General features: G+C 44.3%; 1 protein-coding gene across 4 annotated transcripts in view; it reads left to right on the top strand.

Moving 5' to 3' along the window:
* The window catches only part of SCN8A (sodium voltage-gated channel alpha subunit 8), a 60,566-nt gene that overhangs the window by 26,441 nt on the left and 9,013 nt on the right, over positions 1–25,112 (top strand). For all 4 annotated transcript variants that reach the window (XM_076360507.1, XM_076360504.1, XM_076360506.1 and 1 more), the window contains 16 exons: positions 1,683–1,904; positions 2,664–2,727; positions 3,382–3,523; positions 4,224–4,430; positions 4,995–5,282; positions 5,675–6,034; positions 7,843–7,978; positions 9,933–10,171; positions 10,597–10,770; positions 11,721–12,077; positions 13,207–13,677; positions 14,061–14,178; positions 14,866–15,020; positions 15,978–16,151; positions 20,253–20,375; positions 23,729–24,013. In XM_076360507.1, coding sequence (XP_076216622.1) covers positions 1,683–1,904; positions 2,664–2,727; positions 3,382–3,523; positions 4,224–4,430; positions 4,995–5,282; positions 5,675–6,034; positions 7,843–7,978; positions 9,933–10,171; positions 10,597–10,770; positions 11,721–12,077; positions 13,207–13,677; positions 14,061–14,178; positions 14,866–15,020; positions 15,978–16,151; positions 20,253–20,375; positions 23,729–24,013 — 3,515 coding nt within the window. The remainder of the gene's footprint in view (positions 1–1,682; positions 1,905–2,663; positions 2,728–3,381; positions 3,524–4,223; positions 4,431–4,994; positions 5,283–5,674; positions 6,035–7,842; positions 7,979–9,932; positions 10,172–10,596; positions 10,771–11,720; positions 12,078–13,206; positions 13,678–14,060; positions 14,179–14,865; positions 15,021–15,977; positions 16,152–20,252; positions 20,376–23,728; positions 24,014–25,112) is intronic.

The raw sequence follows: 25,112 nt of genomic DNA on the forward strand, positions 1-25,112 counted from the left end.
GCTGGATAAAATTCCGTGCAGGTAGAGGATCTGTATAGATTTGTGTGACAGGAATAGACTGCGGCACCTATGAGCTAAAATATCAAAATACTGCTTTCATCCTATGGCTCGATAGACCATCTTAAACTCTGTGGTGGTCTAAAGCTTTTTATTGGCACTTGAGTTATCGGTATTTTAATTTACTAGTGCCGTCAGTCTCCACGCATTGCCAGCCTGTGACACACCTACGTTAAATAGGACCCGGGGGTAATCTGGACCTGCCGTACCTGAAGGCGATTGCTTCAGCTGCAGGTTGTGGAGGTTGTATTTGTCCCGTGGCTGGGCTGGGAACACTCTTGCTGCCAGTTTGTCACCTTGGTTCAAAACCCCGTTCTCCTTGTATGCCTGTGAGAGAGCAACATACAAACCAGAAACACGGACGCTGGTGTAAATGGCTGCATGTGCAGAGTGGTGCATATCTGAGCAATGGAGATGAGCATGCGAACGAGTGTTGTCATGGTTATTTGTCTGCCGGAACTAACAGCAAAAAACTGCTTTGTGTTGGAGTAGGGCTTTGGCATTGATTAAAAGTTTTGAAGATTGAAATAAAAGACATTTAAAAAAAAAAAAAAAAATTCCTCCATAAGAATTCCTTTTTATTTATGTATTTTTGAATCTTTTTGTTCCTGATATGGATCAAACTTCTGTTGCTACAGAAAGGTTTCTTGTCAAAGGTTTATTGCAGAATGCTCACGTGGCCTCAGCCAGAGACTTGGATCTGACTAGCCCCAAATTCAGCTGGCTCTGTGATTTCCCCCCCCCCCCTTCAGCCTCCTTCACGACTCATTTATAAATGCAAGATCATCCCAGTTAATATCAGACGAGCTAATTAAAGGGCCCTGATACTGCATTGTTCCTGCATCCCAAATTCTTGCTTGTTCAGATCTGTCTCCCGAAAGCATTAGTGCTGCATTCTTCCCCCAGCTCACGGATGGTTCCTCTCACAGACCAGACTGGTTTGGAAAACCGGCAGGATTCTTGGCTTATGCCTGGGCTTACTTTTATTATTGAGCCTTGCCTATCAATGATCCTGACGGCCTTGGTAAAACCCGAAGAGCCAGCACTCTGGATGAAATCCTGCCCTACCCGTAACAAAACCCATCATCTAAATGAAGGATTCAGCTCCCGCAAGGAAAGGGGAAGTGCTGAAACAGTTTAGTTAAGCAGTAGAAACTTAAGATGTAGGCAGTTCGAAAGGTATTTGATCTTTGTAAGTTGTTGTAGTTTGTGCCAATAAGCCGGGCTTAAACACGACTAAATGTGTCCATGGAGAGGTTTGTAGCAGTGTATCTTAATTTAACGTCTCTGTTCAGACAAGCCCTGCTTTCATGGCAACGACTCCTGAGGACGCTTTGCATCCTCTGCTGCAAGGCTCAGATATTCTCAGGGATGAACGTCGGTATTTCGTTTTGTTCTAACTACTGCTGATTCACCATTGAAAGCGGTGAGCTTGGTTCATTCATCACCCTTATTGTACGGTGTGGAAAAACCGGAATGCGAGTGGTGGTTCCCAGGAACCCGGCCACTTTCTAGCGACGATCTTTTGCCACCATGTAGCGGTTGTAAGGTACTGTACGTATTTGGATTTTCAATGTCTTTTCATTCTACAGGAGTGATTTCTAGTCTTGTTTTCTTCTCCGCAGGCTTGAAGACCATTGTGGGTGCCCTAATTCAGTCTGTGAAGAAGCTGTCAGATGTAATGATCTTGACAGTATTTTGTCTCAGTGTCTTTGCTCTGATCGGGTTGCAGCTGTTTATGGGCAATTTAAGGAACAAGTGTGTGATATGGCCAATTAATGTGAATGAGACTTTCCTGGATAACGGCTCTAGGGGCTTTGACTGGGAGGAATACACCAACAATATGTGTAGGTATTTCTGCAGTGATACTCCCTAAAACCTTCTTATCCGACTTAATGCTGCTGACCAGGATTTCTGACGTGGCTTATAACGTGGTGTGTCCAGCTTTGCGCAGTAAAAACCCCTTGCTCAGATATTTTTCAGTTTTTAGCAACCTGGCCTTGTTAAGGTGTTTCTAGTTGGGTTCATCCTTTAGAAGGTCTTGGCTGTGCTCTTTTAGCTAAATATTTTGTCAAAAATGCATTTTTTTCTGTTTTGTTTCTGATTAAAAACTGTTTAAATATGGTAAAGGGGCAGTAACTCTGCCCGTTTCAGTCCCTGGGCTGAATGTCGGGACCTTCACTTAGTTTTGCTGAGTTCTCCAGAGAATGCACATGAAGTTGCTGGTACCTGTTTCTGCTTTGCAGCATCCTTCCGCGCTGGCAGGATTTCAGAGCTGTAAACGATGCTGCGGATGATCAAGGAACCAGCCTCCAAGTTTTTGTAACTCAATTTCTTCCTCCCTTCTCACTTTGAGCTTCTCTGCTGTGCAGTCAGCTAGTTTTAAATCTTTATTCGAAATGCTGTACTGACTTCCAGAAAGGTGTTTAAACTCCGGCACCGTTAGTGGGGCTAATGTTATTTAAAGCTGAGTTAGTTTACTGATAAATTTATCAGTAGGGGATCTAAAGGGCTCTTCAGGGAAGGTTTTTATAGTGCTGTAGTATGTTAAATCCTCTAACTCCATATGTGTGTGCATGTAATCTTTTCTTTTTCATCTTCTTCAGCAAATTTTTACATAATTCCTGGTGCCCCTGATCCTTTGCTCTGTGGTAACAGCTCAGATGCAGGGTGAGTGTTGAGCTTTATTAAAAGTAGAGACTCTAATTACCATTGATGTTGGCTAACGATGGCAAAACCTTTGGAATATTTCCTGTTGCTTCCTTTGTTGGTTCTGGTGTTGTTTCGCGCGTAAAAGGTTTCACATTTCTTAATCTAATTATTAATCCATTGTTACTATCTGTTTGACTAATATAATGTAAGCTGACATTTTTCATGTCATCTCAGGAGGCAGGTACGTCTAATGATGATTACTAGTGGCATTATTTCCCTCTGAAGCCAACCATAAGAATCATCGGAGAAGTAGGGGATGGAGGTTCAGAAATGGAAACTTTCCATGTGCTGTTGCCTCCAATTGGTTTTTCACCCAGTCCTTCAGCTCTAAAGACACTTAGGGCAAGAGCTAGTCCTTTCGGCTCACGTTGGGTGAAAAGCCTCGCGTTGCCGCATCTTGTTTCCATAGGACAAAGATAACAGGGCTTTTCTGAAATCCTGTCTGTCAGTCTCCTTGTTTGCTATTCGTACGTGACACGGAAAGCAAAATGCATGCCATTTGTTACGAGGGTTATGAAAATCTCCGTCAGCATGGATAATGTGCATGTTGTCAGCCTGCTCTATCCCTTTTACTGCCCTGATGCCCTGAACTGGCTGTTGTCTTCTTCACAGTCAATGTCCGGAGGGTTACACGTGCATGAAAGCAGGACGGAACCCGAACTATGGTTACACGAGCTTTGACACTTTCAGCTGGGCTTTTCTGGCTTTATTTCGCCTTATGACTCAGGACTTCTGGGAAAACTTGTATCAATTAGTAAGTAAACACTTTGCTTCGGTGTTATACAAGATGGGAATTTGGGGACAATACAGGAAAGGCAAATGTGACAAGCTTTATTTTATTCCTCCTATCTGGAAGAATAACGACAAGTAAAGCCGCGCAATGAGATACGGTGTGTTGAGGAGGAAGGGGACGTTACCTGTAAGCGGGTGTTGTACTTTCAAGTCTGGAAGGGATGGTGGGTCCTCAGCGTGCGTGCAGCTGAACTGTGAATTAGTTCTGGAAGAACCTGACCGCCTGCGGCAGAAGACTGTGAGCAGTTCAGCTCCGCTGACAGAAGGTGCCCAGGTGCTTTGGAGGGCAGAGTGTTTCCTTGTAACCTGAGGATGGTTTGGGGACCTTGCTGAAATGGCTTTTCTTCTATGTGGTTTTGTTTTAAGGGAGTCTCAGCATCGAGTTTCACATTGTACTTCTGAATCGTTTTCAGTTTGCATCCGTTGGATGTTCCCTTAAGAGAAGAAGAGGGATGTCACCTTTTGTGTTTATGGCTAACGAACGTGCAGTGTCTCAGTGCTTTGCAGTGGAAGTGCTGAGATGTTAAATATTCAGCACCGCTGTATTTTCTTAGAAGCATTCAGGTCAAGAAACTTGGGATGGGTTCACGTATCGGGTGTCACTCTGAAATTGCTTTCCCCTTTCCTTTTCTCTTCCCTCTACTGTTCTTTTCTACTTCCAGACCTTACGAGCAGCAGGAAAAACCTACATGATCTTCTTTGTCTTGGTGATCTTTGTGGGATCGTTCTATCTGGTTAATCTAATTTTGGCTGTGGTAGCTATGGCTTATGAAGAGCAGAACCAGGCCACGCTGGAGGAGGCAGAGCAGAAGGAGGCAGAATTTAAGGCCATGTTAGAACAATTGAAAAAGCAGCAAGAAGAAGCACAGGTGAGTGTTTTGATCGTGTATTTTTTTTATGCATTTACATATTTTAAGATTTGTTTGCCTGTTATTACAGAGCAGTGATGTATAATCAAAACATGCAGCAATGCCATGGCCGGCTTGCCCTGGCATCACGTCCTGTTGACCGGGGTTGACATTGCGCACTCTCTCTTCCCTGCGGCTGCTGTTTTTTCCTGAATTATAGGCAAGCTTGCTGTGTTTATTTTGTGTTGGAAAACTCCCTCCTATTAAATGTTCCCAGAGTTCCTAGTTAAGTGTGGGAATATCTCTGCAAGACAGACAAGTACATCTTTGTTGGTCCTTTATCAAATGCTTATAAACAAAGCTGAGGGACTGAGAGAGATTTTACTACCTGCAAAAGTAGACTATAAAAATTTTTACAAGTCCTGGCTGCAAGTTTCTTCCAAGAGAAAGAATAAGCATCTCAATCCTGCCCCAAAGGCTTGTGCTCACATGCATTAAGCCACACTCTTTCCTAAAGCAGAAAATGAGAGTATTAATCATGGTAAGATCTGATTTATTTTTCCCTTCTCTTGCCTACACCCTCAGGCTGCTGCTATGGTCACTTCGGCAGGGACAGTCTCTGAAGATGCTGTGGAAGATGATGGGGGGGGGAGGATGTCTCGGAGCTCTTCGGAGATTTCCAAACTCAGTTCCAAGAGCGCCAAGGAGCGTCGAAACAGGAGGAAAAAACGAAAGGACAAGGAACTGTCAGAAGGAGAGGAGAAGTGTGACAATGAAAAGGTGTTCAAGTCTGAATCTGAGGATGGCATGAGGAGGAAAGCGTTCAGGCTACCAGATAACAGGCTAGGAAGGAAATTTTCCATCATGAACCAGGTAGTTTTCATTTCCTTCGCTAATGTTTATGCTTGCTTGGAGTCAGGGTAATACTCTAGTTTAGATCCTGATTAGCATGTCAAAGGAATCTGCCCACCGTCTTAAACTTGCAGTGGATCAGGAGGACGCTTACGGCCCAAGTTTACAGCCCTTGCACACACCCTGGCATAAGTTGTTCCTGACAGCAGTAAATCTAACCAGATAACTTCTTCACCGACGTAGCTCAGCCAGCCAAAAGTGAACAGCTCTTGAAGTATAGCTGACGACTTAGTGTGATGGTTTGCGTAGACCTGGAGAGGGAGCGAAACCACTTTAGCAGCACTTGACGGCACTGCAGTGCTTTGTTTCCATACTATTCACGCTGTTGTCATTCTTTCTTTTCTCCCTCCTAGTCTCTCCTCAGTATCCCAGGCTCCCCTTTTCTCTCCCGACACAACAGCAAGAGCAGCATCTTCAGCTACAAAGGGCGATTTCGTGACCCAGGTTCAGAGAATGAGTTTGCCGATGATGAGCACAGCACAGTGGAGGAAAGCGAAGGCAGGAGAGACTCCCTCTTCATCCCCATCCGCGGTCGTGATCGAAGGAGCAGCTACAGCGGCTACAGCGGCTACAGCCAAGGCAGCCGGTCCTCGCGTATTTTCCCCAACCTCCGCCGAAACGTGAAGAGGAACAGCACGGTGGATTGTAACGGCGTGGTGTCCCTCATCGGTGGCCCACCTTCCAGCATGCCTGGGGGACGCCTTCTGCCTGAGGTGAAAATAGATAAGGCAGCTACCGATGACAGTGTAAGGAAGTCAATGAGTAGACAGCGTAGGCATGGCGGTCTGTCCTCTTCTCCTCTCCCGTATGCCGCCCTTCGAGTGAACCAGACACCCTGGCGGAATGAGAGTCGGTCTGTCTGACCGCAGACGATAAAGTCTGTAATGGATGAAACGCCCTGCGCTTTAACTTCCCCTTTCTTTCCTTCTCAAACTCCGTGACCCACCTCCTTCTCCCCCGGCTCCCTGGGAAAAAAAGGCTTGGAATTGAGTCCTTAATGAAAGGACTGATAATAGTAGGAACCCTTGGTGTCTGTCAGGGCAATTCATAAGGAGCTGTTTAAAGCGTGGGAACGGGGAAACCAACCAAAGTTTGTTGCAAATGTTCTCCACAATAAGATAAAATACTTGGAGATTTAAAGGGAAACACAAACAATCTTTTAGCCCTAAATTTTGCAAGGGAAGCTGTTAGTAAAATAAGGATTTTTAAAAACAATTTTTTTAATTTTTAAATTTTCCCTGACACTGACTTTTTGTAATTAGTCGATTGAATTGGTATTGAGTAACCTTTTTAGTGGATCAACATTTCAGAGTGCAGGAGAGAAACAAAGCTCAAAAAATAGAATATTAGTTAGTAGGGTGTAAAAGAATCTGGATAAGATTGAAACGACATCATTTGAGAGATTCCCAAATCAATTGTTTCTGAGAAAAGTCTGGTTACCGTGCCCATAAATTCCAAGCTATTTTTTTTTTAGTTATTTCAATTCTTGCAACCTGTTTGACCTTAATTAGTTATGTTAAGCATCAGTTGCTATCTGTTTTTTTTTCCTTCCCTAGTTAGCATGTTAATACAATGTTTTCCTTCAGTATTTGATTCTCTTTCTAACACAGCATGAATGTGGTAGGAATAGTAATCTGCATGATGCATGCGTAAAAGCGAAAGTATTACTTAGCAGTTACTTTGCTAACTCTGTATGTAGAGAGAGTTCAACACGCAACAAGCAATTAACTGTCATGGTGGGAGGGCTGCATGGGCTGTGCAGAGACCTTGGCTCACAAGCAGACAGCGGCAAATTCCTGTAATGAGGAAAAAAACCGGTTGTCTGTTAGTACATGAGATTGTCTGTGCCTAAACAGGGACTGGCATTTCCAGAGCAATCTTAGGAGGGAAAGCGTGAGGTGCCTTTAGCAGTGCAAGCTCTTTGACTTGAGGGGAGCGAGGTGATCCTTCGCAAGGGTGAAATCGAGATACGGTTTCATGTCCCTGTTGTGTTAGAAAATCAGCTTCACAGTGGGCTAGAGTGGGAGAAATCCCCGTTAGTTCTCGGACAGTGATGTGGCCGAGCTTCTTTTATCCTAATTTTCAGATGCAGATTTTGAAATAAATGTTGATACTGTCAAGTGCTTGTTTTCTAACCCTCGTTAATTTGGGTGGCTCAAATGAGGCTGGGGTGGAGTTCACACTCTGACCAGACACGTAAAGTCGACCGGTTAAAAGAGTCACTGCCTGTGCTGTTGGTAGTAGTACAGGGTATAAACTCCTTTGTACTATAGCAGTCTTCGTTAGAAATGTTCTTTAAAATGTAGTCCTTAATTTGTCTAAGGCTGCAGAGTACTGGTACTAGCAGAAATGAGGGCTTGAGTTTTGGTTTGGCCACTTACATAACGTAGGAAAGTGAGAAGGATAGCAGTAACAAGGATGTTTCTCTCTCTTGGGCATACGTGCCATATTTCTAGGCTGATAGCATGTAAAATCCTGGGAAGATTAAGAGTTTGTCTTAATCAGCGTATGAATTTTGCAGGGTACTACTGAAATCGAAATTAGAAAGAAACCCGGTGGGTCTCTCTTGGTCTCGATGGATCAGGTGAACGCATCCTATGGAAGAAAGGATCGAACCAACAGTGTAATGACCGGCTTGACGAATACCCTTGTTGAGGGTAGGTACGGCCTGAAGGTGCGCCTTTGGTGTTCTTCAGCGTGTGGGTATCGATTGCCCTCTCGTGGTGTGTTGGAGGAGGACAGCGGACCCATCCACCTGGCAGTTGTAGGATAGTTCCTCACACCGCATCTGCCCTGGGTTCCTTGTGCCAGAGCCGTGCTGGCTGTCCCTCCGCATGGCCAGAGGTGTGGCCGCTCACAAAATAGGGGTACGGACACGCGTGTCCACTCAGTTTGTCCAAGAGGATGCCGAATGGTAATGTTAAACTTCATGAGATGGCTTTGTAGTGGCCGTGGGGATTAGAGCGACGGCTGGTCTATAAGGAGCAGGGTGAGGGGTGCAGGGTGGGGAGTACAGGCTCAGGCCGGGCCCCCTCTGTTCGGGCAAGTGCTGCACAGCAGAGATCGGTTTTGAGCCTTGGGTGCCGGACAGAGGACGTGCGTGTCCTTCAGACATAGAGAATTTAGCTAGCCCTGCTTTCGAGTAGTACGTGTTCATGCATTGGTTTTGCCTAAACCTGCTTCTTTTGGGTCATTATTGACACAGAAGTATTTATTAGACTTTATTTTACTTGCTTTGCACCTGAATTATATAGATACAGAGGTAAAGACAACAGAGAGTTGTAATTTTATAATAATGAATGTGCAGTGTGGAGGTTATAGGAGTAAGACAATGTCTGATACAGGTGTTCTGTCTCCTAAGGAGACATCTCCCAAGGACCGGAGAGACCCTCCTTTGCTTACGGTCCACGGGAGAAAAAGATTTGAGTGACACGAAGAGCTGAAATGTGACAGCTGTCAAAAGAGAAAGGGACTTCTGCATGACGGCAATTCTGAAATGGACAGCACACAGAGATGAGATTTCCAAATATGTTATGCAGGAGCCAGCAAGAATTTATGAACAGCAGCCATATGAGGTTGATGATCTCAAATTCCTGCTGTCTCCTGCAATAAAATTGTATGAAAACTAAATATACTTAGAAACAGAGCAAGGTTCTGCTGCTGCTTCCCTCCTGCGCAAACGCCTACAGGCTACAGTGCTACGGTCCTCTTTTTTAACTTTAGAAATTCCAAGGCAACTAAATACTAAGCAACCAGGGAACCAATGAGAGAGAGAGCGCAGTGGTCCTTTCCCTACCCATAAAAATATAAAACTTCAGCATGAGCAGCTGTATAGCCTGAATGGAACCATTGCAAGTCAAAGAATAGAGGGGGGGAACTTCTGCTTTTTATTTTTTTTTCCCCCTAAGCACTTGAAATAAGCCAGTTGAAAAAAATGGACACAGCATCATGTTTGATTTCTGTAAATGGATGTGGTTTATCTTAATCAGGTTATTCCTGTTTAAAATCCTTTGCAGCATTATGTCATATATTTCCTCTTTTAGACCACGTCTGCATTCAGCACAGAATTCATTTAAGTTATTTAAAAACTAGCACCAAAGACCGCTTCGAATCTGTAACTTTGATTTAAACCGTTTTACCTTGATGAGTTCCGAGTTAAATGTACCCCTTCACTTAGGATAATTTGGATTGAATCGTAAGATCCACACGAGGCTGTTGCTCAGGTTTGGAACTGCGCTTCCTCGTGCGGATGCGATGTAGCTCTTGCGTAAGTACAAAGGAAGAAGTCAGTGAAGTTCAGGACAAAGACGACTCTTCTGTCGTGGCGATCTGCATGATTGGCCATGGTCATAAGGTTCACGGCTTAGTACCTCTTTGTCTTAAGCTATTGCCAAGCATCCTGGAGTTCCTTTGTTCTGAGAGTTGTATGTACATACGGCAAAACATATCTTTGGCCCAAGAATATTGAATTGTTGTGCAAGCAGGGAGACGCAAGAGAGGTTCAGGACAGGCAAAATCAGACGGTATTTTAGCCGTGCTGAGCGTCAGACAGATCCAGCAGCCTTAGAGGTGAAGACTGAACTCTGTTGCTGTTTTGTTTTGTCACTGTAGAGCTGGAAGAGTCCCAGAGGAAGTGTCCCCCTTGCTGGTACAAATTTGCCAACACGTTCTTGATCTGGGAATGCCACCCGTACTGGATCAAGCTGAAGGAGATAGTGAACTTAATTGTCATGGATCCTTTTGTTGACTTGGCCATCACCATCTGTATTGTGCTGAACACTTTGTTCATGGCAATGGAGCACCATCCTATGACCCCAGAGTTTGAACACGTGCTCTCCGTAGGAAATCTGGTAAGATAGTAGTGGCAAATATTCCTTGCAGATCTGCTCCTACGGGGACACATTGCTTGTTAATGTTGACTTAGACTGAAAGAACTGCTGTTCCAGACTCTAGAGGACACTGAGCGGTGTGAGCTTGCCCTCACTGCAGTCTGTGGCCACTCGGAGATGTTTGCTAAGGGTGCACTCCTCTGGCCAGAATTTGTTACTACTTAAAAATCCATCTGTTAATTCCTGGTATGCCTGGGTAGGTGAATGATACTTGTGCTGCATCAGAGGAGAAAAGACTGTTGCTGACAAGCACATGGCATTGCGTAGACTGCATGTTTGAATTGGCGTGACAGATTGCATTGTTTGATATTTAGCCTGAAGATCAGAAGATGAACAAAAGCGAAACTTTGCCTGTTCTTTGTCTGTCTCTCTCCTCACCACTCCAGGTTTTCACTGGAATTTTCACAGCAGAAATGTTCCTGAAGCTCATCGCCATGGATCCCTACTATTATTTCCAAGAAGGCTGGAACATCTTTGATGGATTTATTGTCTCCCTCAGTTTAATGGAACTGGGTCTAGCAGATGTGGAAGGACTTTCTGTGCTGCGATCTTTCCGATTGGTATTCCATATTCCAGTTCTTTTTGAATGCTACTATCTTGGAGCTACTAGAAAACTTTTTACATAAGTAAAGGCGAAACCCACTTTTTTTTTTTGGTTTTGGGGAGGACAGAGATGGAATGGTGTCATTTTTGTGGTCTCTTCTTACTTCACAACTGCTGTTTATGAGATGTGAGCAACAGCTCATTGCATGTAGGCAGCGAAGGATGACTTGGGGAGGTATCTTGGTGTAGAGTACTTAATATGGATGGAGATGGACCATGTTAGAATGTGCCTCTTATTTTATGCGGTCAAATTTGGTAGGTTGTATGTTGCAGTATAATAAAAGTGCTGAATACCTACAGCCTTCACGTGCTGTAACTTGTGCTGTCAGTGGTTAAGCTTTTGAAAATTAAATTATGAAAACCTCAAGGTTAGGTTTTTGGGAGCAGAGAACCACAACTGAGGTCGGATTTTCCAAGGAGCACGGTACTCCGAAGCTCCCGCTTATATCCAGCTTCAGAAAGTCTGTTTCCAAATGAGATTCTCTGGAAATTAAACTTTGATTGTGTGTTCTGGATATGCCAGGAAAACAAGTCCTTTTTTCCAGAGGAAGATGAGAAGCATTCAGGAAAGAAACAGTAAATTTTTATTTACACGCACTGCAAATAAGTCTCCCGAGTTCCTTAATGTTGCAAAGTTTGCAAAGCAAGATAGAAGCGCCATACTTTTCCTTTGTAAAGGGAGATCACCATGTGGGGGATAACTAAGTACAAAATACAAGACGCCAAATTCAAAGAGAAGTTAAGCATTCCCTACTCCCACTGACTTCAGTAGCATAAGCATGGGCAGATGTTTACGTAAAATACAAGACGGTTGATGTTTAGAAAGTTCTACCTGATTTTCCTCTTTGTTTAAGATGAAATTAAATTGTCATTTTTCTGTTTTGTTTTTTGGGTTTATTTTTTGTAGCTGAGAGTCTTCAAACTGGCCAAGTCCTGGCCCACTCTGAACATGCTGATAAAAATCATTGGTAACTCAGTGGGTGCTTTGGGGAACTTGACCTTGGTGCTAGCCATCATCGTGTTCATCTTTGCTGTGGTGGGCATGCAGCTCTTCGGCAAAAGCTACAAGGAGTGTGTCTGCAAGATCAATCCGGAGTGTGAGCTACCCCGCTGGCACATGCACGATTTCTTCCACTCCTTCCTTATTGTCTTCCGTGTGTTGTGTGGGGAATGGATTGAGACCATGTGGGATTGTATGGAAGTAGCAGGACAGGCCATGTGCTTGATTGTCTTCATGATGGTCATGGTCATCGGAAATTTAGTGGTCAGTAAATGGTTACTGATGGTCTTTATTGGTTGCCTCTGGGTGGGGTAGAACACGGGGAGACCACAGGACTAGGGAGTAATGATTTGTGAGTCTGTTCCAGCTCTGTTGGGGTCCTTCGTGGCCTTTGACATACGAACAGTCCTGTTGACTTTGGTAGCACAATATTAAGGATGTGCTTTGCTTGATTAGGGCCTTAAACAGTTGCCCATGAATAAAGCATCCAAGCACTTTGCAATAAAAGCCGGAGGTACGCAACCCTCAGTCAAAGGGGACAGACCCACACCTTGCCTGAGGGGGTAAAAGAAGCTTAAAAGAAGCAAAACCTGGCTTTTCAAATGCCAGGAGAGGAAATAATTTAGTACGCAGGGGAAGGTCCTGAAGTGTTAAAATCAGGTTGGAAGTTCCTTCTGAAGTCTGCCCACTAGCTCAATCATGAGGTATAGTTGTGTGCAAGAATCGGCTGGTGAAATTGCACGGCCTGTTGTGTGGGAGGTTAGACTAGATCATGATGTTTCCTTCTGGTCTTAAATTTTATGAAGAAAAGTCTATGGAGGAAAATGTAAGCAAGAATGAAGTACTGTGAACAGTTGCATGTCTTCAAAGTAGTGTTGTGAGCTCTCTCTGAGAGGACTTGTCTCGCCAAGGGATTTTGACAAAATAAGTCTTGGGGACTATCACTAGGTGTGGGCAAGGAAATAGAGCTGGGAGCGATCACTCAAAATGCTTAGATTTGGCCCATTTCCTTTGAGCCAGAGAGGGGACTAAACCGGTAACACTAAATTTAAATCCCTCTCTTCAACATCTGCTGTCTGGATCCTGCAAGGGGCTCTATGTCAGGGACCCTTTTACCTGCACCGAACCCCTGTGACCCCGGCGGAGTTTTGTGCTGTGCAGGGCTCCCCCGTTCATGGAACGCGTTGCAGGATCAGCATCTTGTTCCTTGAGTCCTGGGTACCTCGATAGGTCTGTGGGACACCAGAGCTGGTTCTCAGCGTGGTGTTTGGAGACTTAGCTCTGCAGCCCCTGTGAACAGCAGCAGGACTTGGGTGGCTAAATACTCATATTCAGCTCTGGAAATATAACCCTTGTGTGTCAGCTCTGCCAAGCGTGACCTCTTCTCTTTCAGGTGCTGAACCTGTTCTTAGCCTTGCTACTGAGCTCCTTCAGCGCAGACAACTTGGCAGCAACAGATGACGATGGGGAGATGAACAACCTGCAGATTTCTGTTATTCGCATCAAGAAGGGCATTGCCTGGACCAAGGCAAAAGTGCGTGAGTTCATGCAGGCTCATTTCAAGCAGAGAGAGGCCGATGAGGTCAAACCCTTGGATGAATTGTATGACAAGAAGGTGAACTGCATCGCTAACCATACAGGGGCTGATATCAACAGAGACATTGATTTTCAGAAGAACGGCAATGGCACGACGAGTGGAATTGGGAGCAGTGTGGAGAAGTACATAATAGATGAAGATCACATGTCCTTCATCAATAACCCCAATCTCACTGTCCGGGTACCTATTGCTGTAGGTGAATCAGATTTTGAAAATCTCAACACAGAAGATTTCAGCAGTGATACAGATCCTGATGGCAGCAAAGAGGTAGGAAGAAATGCTAAAAATTCAGTCTAGTCATTCGACCCTCGTGTGAGTGCCTGGAAGCATCTTGGGAGGGAGAACTAGATCGTTCCAGCACAAAACTTCTGTTTATATTATGATGTTTTCTTTGCGCTCGAGACAGACGTTTCTTGTGCTAGTTGCTCTATGGAGAGCCACAAATACTTATAAATATGTATTATATAAATACTTAATACTGTCTGTCCTGTTAACATGAGATGTAAGCTGGGTCAGGATCTTAATGAGGTGAAGTGAGGAAACAACTTTCGTTACACTAAATCTGGTGAACAAGTTGCTGAGTCATCATGAAGTTTGGTATTTGTTGGGAACTAGTTATAGATTGGATTGGGTTTTATTTTGTGTTCAAGAAACTCGATGATACCAGCTCCTCTGAAGGTAGCACCATTGATATAAAGCCTGAAGTAGAAGAAGTCCCTGTGGAGGCACCAGAGGAGTACCTGGACCCAGATGCATGCTTCACAGAAGGTAAGCTGACTATGAGTGTAGAAAGAAGCCTCCGAGCTGTTTCGGGGACCTGTCTACTGTGAGCTTACCTTAAGGTTAGGTCTCAGTCTGGATCAGGGCTGGCTGTCAGCTTATTTTGAGACCCTTCTTGGACTCTGCATCACGGGTGAACTAGTTTAGAAGAATTTGCAAGGTGAAGGCCTTGGAGGTGTAGTTGCCCATCCAAGGATTTAGATGACCTATAGGTAGGGCAAGTTGATCGTTTGTACAGTTGATGCCTTGAGTACTTAGAAGCAGAAGAATCTGGCTTCTGGTTGAGTTTTTTTCCCTTCTGTCGCTGGCCTCAATGTCTTTCAGTAACTGATCCATTACAGGTATTCCCATGGCAAAGATATTTTAAATGGTTCAAGGTTATTTTATCAGCAAGTTTTCCATTCCTCTTCTGCCAAGTGCATGGATACCTCACCAAATATAACGAGCTTAATCTGTTCACGAATTGATGTTAATTCAGGTGCCCAGATACAGAAGTGGCAAAAGTAATCATAAAATCCTCAAGAAAGCAAGAGTTTTAACTGAAACTCAGCATGTTTAGTATTGTTGGCATCAGAACTGCTTCTAGACAATGACAATTTTATGTTCTTACATTATCTCATCTGTTACCTAACTGAATTTGGGCTCGTGCTCCTTTGTGCACTATCCCCATTCCAGGTTGCATGCAGCGCTGTAAATGTTGTCAGGTCAATATTGAGGAAGGGCTGGGGAAGTCTTGGTGGACCTTGAGGAAGACTTGTTTTCTGATTGTGGAACATAACTGGTTTGAGACTTTCATCATCTTTATGATCCTACTGAGCAGTGGTGCTCTGGTGAGTAAAACGCAGAAAAATGTGTAGCTCAGTTGTGTTAAGCTAGGGGACGTTTAACTGGGAAAGCTGTACATGGGAAATCTGGTGAAAAAGCAAGCTGTGATGATTCTTACTTGGAAAACAACACAGCTCCGTTGTGGTAGGTACTGTACAAAAGCCTTTATTAATGGATTTTGTTTAGTTTAACTTAAGAATGAAGACTGAAAGCCTGCAAATCTGGATTCTGATCATAGAATCAGAATAGAATCATAGAATCATAGAATCAGAAGCCATCTCAGCTTGACTAGAGACGTGAGGATTTGGGACAAAGTCACCCTGTATCTGTCTCATTTTCACATTACTGAACAAGAGTAATTGTATTTGCCTTTCTTCACTTTCCTGTCTTTGCAGACCTTCTTGACCTCCTGGTGTTACATAGACACAAATAATCGCTGTATTTATTTGTTTTCACACAGCACACTGAGTGTTTAGTAGATAGGGTTATACAACAAACAGCTTCAAGCACGCGTTACTCACGAGTTTTAGGACAGAAGTCCACAACAATTCGTATCCCACAGCAGTAGCCTGGTTTTCTTTACAGGCACAGCTTTCGTAGTAATTAGCAGTCTGACTGCCGATGAACCCAGCCCTTTTGGATGTGCTGAGCTGCAGAGAAAACCGGCCTGTGCGTGTTACTGTAGTGACACCAGTTGCTGCGCATTTAGATATAACGGCTGGTACTCAGGTCCCTACAAGGCAGAGAAGTTCTGTGTTATTTATTCGGGACTTTCCTTTTTTTGGGGTTGTGTTTTTGGTTTGGCGTTGCAGCGTTGCAACTACTAGAGCAGATAAGGGGCACGGTGTAAGAAATGCAATTCCACTGCTCATCTCGGTATCGTTTGAATAAGCTTCTGGATAATGACATTGAACTATGGAATAAATCCGATATAATGACTCGAGTACCTGGTTATTTCCCAGGCTTTTGAGGATATTTACATAGAACAGAGAAAAACCATCCGGACCATCCTGGAGTACGCGGACAAGGTCTTCACTTACATCTTCATCCTGGAGATGTTGCTGAAATGGTGTGCTTACGGATTTGTCAAGTTCTTCACCAACGCCTGGTGCTGGCTGGATTTCCTCATTGTGGCTGTATGTATCCTCTCCTCCTTATTTCTGGTTGGAAAAAAATGTTAGTTAGAAGAATGCTGGGGTAATGTTTTCTCCCGAGAAGTGTCCTAACTGAATCGTATATTTAATGAGGATTCAATCCCAGATATCTGTACGTTTCCAAAACGAGGATAAAACCCTTGAGCCCTTGGAGTATTGCTAGCGTTTCCTATGCAACTGTGGAATTTCTGCCCTGCAGGTCCTAATGAGCCTGCAGAGACCAAGGAGGGTTTTCCAGCCCTTGGCTCTTTTGCTCCGCTGAAAATACTGTTTCTAAGAGGCCTGCCTGCATGTTGAGCTACTGGAAGGTGTTAACAGCGGGAGAACTTGTGCAGACATGGTATTCCTTGATGACACCCTCTCTCTGTAATAATTTTCTTGCCTTATTAGCGACAGGGGGATGATGAGGCAGGCAAAATCTTCCCATCCTACCACCTAACGAGGTCTGTTGTTCTGAACATTGGACGCATATATTTGGGAAAATCTGAGTCCTTTGAAAGCTTATTATGCAAAATGAAGTTCAACATCATCCTCCTTCTGTTAAAAAGATCTAATGCCCAGGAGAGAAAAAGCAGGACCATATCAAACAAGAGAGACAGCTCGCTGATAAGAGATCGTAGCATGAACAAGGGAAACGGTCGGTCTGGACGGATCAGCACGTGATCGCCCTGGAATTCCCCTGCAGAACGTCTTGGTAGGGAGAATAAATTTGAGAATTAAAAGAAGAAAGACAATAGAGAGAAGTGTTAGCAATAAATTTGACTCTGAAGCACAGCAAGGGCATTTAAAATAAATGGAATTTATGCTGTCAAAAGTGGCAGAAAATTATGGAATTCAATAGGACTTGAAGTCCAAAGAATTGCAAAAAAAGGAACTTTAGAATCCCAAGTGCTTGGATTATTTTAAAATGTTTAATCACGTCCAGTTGTGAATCAGTGTCCTTAGTGAGTGCCCCAAGAGCAAGCATAAAAAAAAAAATAATTTTTTTCAAGCTTCTCATTTGGAACATTTTGAATATGATTCAGTTATGCCAAGTTGCTGTTCAGTGACATTATCACTCTGGAAATATTTCTGAGTAGGTGGAGGAACTATGCTTGGAATTCAGGGGCAGAAGTGACTCAAGATGTCTACGTTTCCTGTGGAAAACGGAATTATTTTTTTTTTAATTTTAAAAAAAAAAGTCCTCTCTGACACCCTTAACACCTTTCCTTTTAACACACATCTTGAAGTAGTAACTCTTCTTTTCTGAAAATAACGCTGTATCTCTTTCACTGCCTTAAGATGAAGTGCAAGTGCTAACGTGGAAACCAATGCGAGATACCATCTACTCTTCTGTACTGCTCTGAGGAGAGGGTTTCCGCAAATGAAATTCTTTGGGGTACTGTATTAAAAAGACGACCAGCAGCTGAGCACAAAAATAGCATTCACAGTCCTTATGCTTCATGTTGTGAGTTGAATTCCAGCTGCTGGGAACAAGTGCAGTGCAGTTTAATTGACAGATGCGTTACAAGTTTCATTTGCTTCCCAAGTATCTGGCTGCTGGTGGAGTAAAGATAAGGAGCTTCCCAGTCAGGTAACACGTTTACAGGGAGTGAACAAGTGCATGTGTACAAGGAACCTGGATTCACAGTGCTTTAGCAGAAATTCTCTTTTCACGTGGTATCGTAGACAGGAGAGTTGCGCATTTTTGTCTGCAAAAAATCTGAAATGTGAATTCGAGATGCCAAAATATTACTCGACAAAATCTCAGCTATGCATCGTGTCCTGTATCTGTTAAATCACTTTTTCCCCTCCCCCCCCCCCCAAATTATCTAATGTGACGTAGACGGGGTTCGAGTGGAGTCAGGATGGCAGCCGTAACTGATAGAGAATAAGCCTTTGCATCATAACAACGCTCTTGAATGTTATTTTTCAGGTTTGATAGCATTGTCAAATAACCCTCCTCCTCTGATTCCCAAAGCTTGCTGGGTGTATTTGTGAAGACAAAGCCTTTTTCTGGGTAATAACAAAGGCTTCTGCTTTTCAGTCAATCTGGAATTCCTTTTGTCTGACATCGGTGCCTGCTGTGTCTTCTGTCGGAGTGTCCCGAGAGAATAATACTGAAAAGACCCCATGAAAGCTAAAACAGCCTTTAGACGTTTAACCGCCCTCCTGTTAGTTTCCTACTCGGGAGTGAGGCATTATCCCAAGGGGAAGAAGCTCTAAAAGTGAGGATTCAGTGAAGCCCGTACCCTGTATTAGATTTACGGGGTAAAACACGGTAGTTCTCTGTATATGGACCTTATAGCCCATACCTCCAATCCCATCTGTATTTTGAAATGTGGGACCAGGACTTTAATGTACCGGTGCTGCTGTGGGCTTGGTCCTGTCCTGAGCAGGCTGATCACAAAGGCTTTGTTCTAAACCTTTGGGACACCCCTGGCGTGTTTTTAACCAGTGTAATTTTAAAATCAGAAAACCACGTGGAAAAAACGAAGAGCCGTGTTGCCGTATATTGTGGCCACTTATTTTGGGGCAGATATGAAGATATGAAGACAGAAAAAGCGTGAAGCACATGCACAAACAGTAAAATAAGATGAAATCTCTAAGTTTTCCCACACGTTCATGCATTTGAAATCTGGTCCTGAAATTTCCCTGGAATGTGTGTGGAATAAGAATCGTCCTTGTAATTAATTTCACTTTATTATCCTAATATCCCTTTTTTAAAAAAGAATGATAAATAGGAAGTGTCCTATTCTGAGAATTAAGCTAAAAAATCCCCACCTGTTATAGGAGGAGGTCTCATGTTTTTCCATTATTTGTTACTGTATATCGATGTCTCTTTTTTTTCCTTAAAAAAGGTTGACATATCTGTTCGTATCTGTGTCTGTAATGTGGTACTAGCCAAAAATGGAAGATAGTGGGATGCTGATGAAATGGTGTCTGTAGATACTCTTTACATATGGCCACGTCATGCCTGATCTAATCTAAAGAGTTTTCCGTTGGCTCACGTGGGAAATGGACTGCTGCCCTAAACGCACGTGCCAGGTCACAAAGTAGATGGCCCCACGCTTTCAGGCTTTTGGTAATACAGGGCTTAATCCTGCGGGACGCTGAGCTCCTCTCAGTATGGGTTGGTTAAGGATAGTCAATAATTCACAAGCGTAGAGCCCAAATCTGATTCCAAGCTGCTAAAGAAAATAGGTTGTCTTTGTGGTTATGGTGTTGAAAAATGGATATAAGAAACCTGTCCCCAGCTGTGTCCCAGCGTCAGCGTATGAGCCCGAGCAACCACGCAATTGCTGTACACCTCAGGTTGCCCGTCTGTCAGACGGACGTGCCCATCCTCGTCTTCCCGCAGAGATGCTCACAAATGTCATTGCAAGGTCAAGCAGGCAAAAAAAGTGCCCGACAGTTGCTCTGTGTTAGAAGCCGAAAAGACACACCCATCCTTGGGGTTTCAGGCAGCAGAAGTTGGAATCGGCTGCCTCAGCACCGCGTGTGACGGGCTCAGCGTTCACGTTTTTCAGAATTACTTTGGCAGAAGCAAGCTCAGGCACGCGTCCCGTCCCTGAAGGCCATTGCCACGGATGAAGCACCACCACTCAGCGTGAGCACGGTGGCTTGCTGTACAAGTTGAGCGCAGTTTGTGCACTGTGTGTATTTATCTGTATTCTTTCTCATAGGTACCTTTAAAATTTGTCTGGCTTAAATTTAATGGGAGCCGCTGGGATCCTGCAGACAGTAAAGGGCGAGGGTAAGGTTTTTGTCATCGTTTGGGCTCTTCCTTCCGACAGACCCCTTCTCCGTCTGTGTGTCTCTGCCTCTCTCTCACTTATCTTTCCCCTATGTTCTTTTCTTATGCCTTTCTCAACCGCATTATTTCCTTCCAGGTCGTTTCAGTCAAGTGAAGTAGGCAGCTGGTGTCATGTCTTCGGTATTTATTATGGGGGCCGCCCAGGCTGGCAGCCTGGGCTGGGCAATCAGTGCTAGGGGATTCATTCTAACAGTCTGGAACCTTTTTTTTCTTTTTCTTTTTCTTTTTTTCTTTCTTTTTTTCTTTCTTTCTTTCTTTTTTTTTTTTTTTTTCTATTTTCTGTGTAGGTCTCTTTAGTCAGCCTTATAGCTAATGCCCTGGGCTACTCGGAACTAGGTGCCATAAAGTCCCTTAGGACACTAAGAGCTTTGAGGCCTTTAAGAGCGTTGTCCCGATTTGAGGGGATGAGGGTAAGATGCCATTAGCAGCTGATCCTTCTGCATGCCTGTGGAGCGGTTTTTTTTAAGCATGCTAGAACTGATCAAAACTGGTGGAAAGAAAATTCCAAACAGAATCATGATGCAGCTGCTGACTCGATCACCTCTACCGTGGATGTCCCCTCACCCTGCCCACCGCTGCACCCTCCCCTCTTAAGAAAGGGAGATGCATTAAGCTGCCTCATACATTAATTACTGGCCCAAACCACATGCCATTCGTAGACGATGTTAACACTTGGCTGTTCTCATTTAGCCTGGCTTTTACCTCTAGCATCCGAGGGGGCTTCTCAGCTGTAACTTTTTTTATCTAGGGAGAATCACCAGGTGCAAAGAAGCAGAATTTGAACCACCTCAGTGTCTCCAGCCCCTCTAGGTGTTGGCTGCTGGCGGAATTGGATTGAAAGACTATATCTGAGGGGTTTTTAAAAATGCAATCTGCCTGCAAGGGGGTAAAAGGCTGCTTCCTTTCTCGGATCACTCAGGCCTTCAGGAAGGGACTGGCGGGGAGCTCAGCTGTTTGAAAAAAAGGCTTTGGTTTAATTCCTCTTGTTGCACCTTGTTGTTCTCGGTCCAGTCTGGTGGTGACTGGAAGCCTTGTCTGATAGTGAAGCTTTTCCTTTCCACTCCCTCCCTTTTACCATGCTTTACGGTCCCCTGTCCTGTCACTGTGGAACTAGCAACGAAGCACAAGCAAAGCATTGAACTTAACAAGCTTTCCTCAAATTGTTAGACAGCACCACTGTCTTGGGGATTTGAAATTATTGCAGCGTCTCGTTACTTTGCCACTAATATTCTGTATTTTGGTGCTTTTTTTCCATTTGGGATTGAAATAGTCTTATAAGAACATGCAAAAAAAAATTGTATGTTTCTGTTAAGCAAAGGGTATGTTGTATTAATGGGTTTCCCAGTTGCTCTTAGACCAATAATGTAGGTCTTTCGTGCTAAATCCCAGTTAGCTCACAATTAGAGATATTGCAAGAGATAAAATTATGTATTTTAAAAAAAAAGGGAAGGGAATAGCAGTCACAGTTCTACTTCAGGGTCTGACTGGAGCAATTCCACCTGGATCCTTCTGATCTCCTTTGAATTTGCTGTAGTGTAACTGAGCGCAAAATACAGCGCGCGAGAGGCAATGAGCTGATCAGGAGTCCTCAAATTCCACAGGAAGCGACAGAAATACATGATATCGTAACAAATCCAAAGAGGGTTGTTTCTTCCCTAATATGTTGTCCTGCTATTATTTCTTTGTGTCAGTTAGCTTAATTCTAAACTTTATTCTATAATACAGGCACAAAGGACGAAAACTTTTCCATCGACGCAAAGCCAGAGCTTTTGCTGGGCTGGGTTCAGGTCCCACCTAAGAGTCAATGATCACGAAGGAAAAGACCTAGCACTAAACCTGTAGATATTAAAAGCTATTTTTAAGCCGTGCTGGAGAGAAGCTGACATTTCTAATGCACAATCAGGAAATTCTCATGCTTAAAGTGGGGGATTTTCACCACAGCAAAACTGAGAGAGTTACGACTGCAGCCCCGTTAGTTACCTAAACCCAATTATTTTTCCTTTGTTTTGACTTGAAGACAAGTGTTGCTGCCCCATACAACCAGAACAATTCTTCTGAGCCAGAGAATAGAGATTTGAAATGCCTTTGCAAAGGAAACATAAAATGTAGTTCTTTGCTTTTCTCTACTCCATAGTAATCTGCATTTTCAAGAGCTTGCTCTGCTCTTAAATTATTCAGGAGGTTTGACAGTAATGCTATGAAACGTGCATGCGTTTTTGTCAGTCTGCACACAAAAGCCATGTTCCTTCTCTCAGATCTTTTTGAACGCTGTATAAATTTGATGTACTGTAAGTGACCATATTTCAGGAGGATACGACACTTTTTTCGCTTCCCGTGATGGACTGGACTAAAGCAGCAGATTGATATCTGAAGGATCTTAAGGCAAGCAGGCGTACTGCTGTTGTGTTGGTGTTCAGCAGCAGAGCGTCCTGTTTGGATGAAGGGAGGATGAAAGCAAAGGCATTCTGGATAGAGCCTGTCCGGAGGGCCTGACTCTAACCTGTGCCTTTACACCCCGCTGCCTACGCAGTGACGAATTCATGGCGTCATTTAACAGTTCTTGTGATGCTACTTACTGTCTAGATCACCGTTTTCTTCGATTTTCCTTCGTGCTTACTACGATGGAGGACAGGTGCTTGCTGCAGAGCTTGTCGCGTGTGTGGTGGTTGCATCCAGCAAACAGGTGATGCAGGAGGAGAGGGGACACTTGATGGTGGCCGGGAGCAGTTGTGGCTCAGGTGCTACTACCTGAGGACTCGCGAATCACCGTGTATTGAGAAGTCTTTCAAAACTAAGGCAAAGGGGTAAAAACAGTTTAGATTCTGTTCATCTATTAAAGGAATCTAAATTAGGAGATCATAATAAAAGATTTAATATCCTGCTGACCTAACTCTATTAAAAGCCTGATAGCTTACATTTTGTCATGTGTTGGCCAGGGATGCTTAGGGACACGGTGCTCCCAAACTCTGAAAGGCTAAAATTAGGAGACGGTGGAAGATACGAGCTCTGACAAAACCCGTTATCGCTTCCCGCTGTGTTTGCTGCAGTTTGGAGGAAGGAACATGGCTTTTCTGTCTTCTTGAGCCTGCATAGCTGCATGCTCAGCTGTCTGCCTGAGACAACATGATTGGCCTTGCTTAGTCACAAATATGACCTTGATGTTTACAGCGACTCGCTGCTTAGTCTTAACAGAGCAATGCCGGGCTTGGTCCTGTCCCCACCGAAGTCGGTGCCACGCAGTTTGCTGGTGACCTCGGTGGGAGCAGGAGGCAGGCTTTGAAGTGATAACAGCCTTGTTTGAAAGTGGGGAATGGCCGTAAGGGCCACTGGCTGATAAGACCCATCAAATCCATGAGCAAAAGTGTCCTCAAACTTGGCTCTGAGAAAATTTTAGCTAGGAGCCTGTTTGTCGCTAAGAAGAGAGTCTGAGCCTCACTCAGTAATGCCCCCCTCTCCCTTTTGGCAACTAAAATTATTTAAAATAATTGTTGTTTAACTAAAGAAGTAACAATCCAAAATCAAACCCAGTAAATCTAACAACCTGGCCTGTTTTATTTTAAAAACAGAGCTTCAGTAGGTGGCTTTTAAGCAGAATTTTTTACCGCTTGAAATAAGTTCACTGCCAACTTCTGCGTGGAGTAAACGCCACCGATCTGTCAGTGGCCTTACCTCCTATTCCCCCCCCAAAAACAGCTGTATTGATGCTTGCTGTTTCCTGCCTTGTGTTTTATACTGAAACTTTTTCCCACCCCTTCCAACACAGGTGGTTGTCAACGCCTTGGTTGGCGCTATCCCTTCCATTATGAATGTGTTGTTGGTCTGCCTTATCTTCTGGCTGATTTTCAGCATTATGGGGGTTAACCTGTTTGCCGGGAAATATCATTACTGCTTTAATGAAACAGCTGAGGAGCGCTTTGAAATAGATATTGTTAACAACAAGACAGACTGCGAAGCGCTGATGCCACCCAACTCCACTGAGATTCGATGGAAGAATGTGAAAATTAACTTTGACAACGTTGGGGCAGGATATCTGGCTCTTCTGCAAGTTGTAAGTTTTGCTTTCACCATCTCCCTTGTAGTGGTAAATACAAGCTGCTTCTAATGCATTTTGACTGCTTCCCTCTCTCCATGAAATACAGCATCCCGTTAATCCCACCTGGGTTTGGGTCTGGAATAAAATTGCCATTTTATCTTTCATCCCTTTGCCTACTATGGGTCTCCCAGCACAGCAAGTGGCCCCAGCTCTACTCTTCAAAGAGTCTACCAAACCTTCCACGAGACAACAGTGTACCTGTTTAGAGTAATTTATCACAGAATCATAGAATAGTTTGGGTTGGAAGGGACCTTCAAAGGTCATTCAGTCCAACCCCCCTGCAATGAGCAGGGACATCCCCAACTAGATCAGGTTGCTCAGAGCCCCGTCCAACCTGACCTTGAAGGTTTCCAGGGATGGGGCATCCACCACCTCTCTGGGCAACCTGGGCCAGTGCTTCACCACCCTCAGCGTAAAACATTTCTTCCCTATAGCTTGTCTAAATCTACCCTCTTTTAGTTTAAAGCCATATCCCCTTGTCCTGTCGCAACAGGCCCTGCTAAAAAGTTTGTCCCCATCTTTCTTATAAGCCCCCTTTAAGTATGAAAGGCCGCAATAAGGTCTCCCCGGAGCCTTCTCTTCTCCAGGCTGAACAACCCCAACTCTCCCAGCCTGCCCTCACAGGAAGGGGATTCCATCCCTCGGATCATTTTTGTGTCCCTCCTCTGGACCTGCTCCAACAGGTCCGTGTCTTTCCTGTGCTGAGGGCTCCAGAGCTGGAGGCAGTGCTCCAGGGGGGTCTCACCAGAGCAGAGCAGAGGGGCAGAATCCCCTCCCTCGACCTGCTGGCCACGCTGCTTTGGATGCAGCCCAGGATACGGTTGGCCTTCTGGGCTGCGAGCGCATATTGTTGCCTTATGCCCAGCTTTTCATCCACCAGTACCCCCAGGTCCTTCTCGGCAGGGCTGCTCTCCATCCCTTCATTGCCTGCCTGTAGTGATACTGGGGGTTGCCCCGACCCAGGTGCAGGACCCTGCACTTGGCCTCGTTGAACCTCATGAGGTTCACACGGGCCCACTTCTCCAGCTTGATTCATTTCATTTAGATTAAATGA

The sequence above is a fragment of the Aptenodytes patagonicus genome, chromosome 27 (assembly GCF_965638725.1).
Source record: "Aptenodytes patagonicus chromosome 27, bAptPat1.pri.cur, whole genome shotgun sequence".
Taxonomy (NCBI): domain Eukaryota; kingdom Metazoa; phylum Chordata; class Aves; order Sphenisciformes; family Spheniscidae; genus Aptenodytes; species Aptenodytes patagonicus.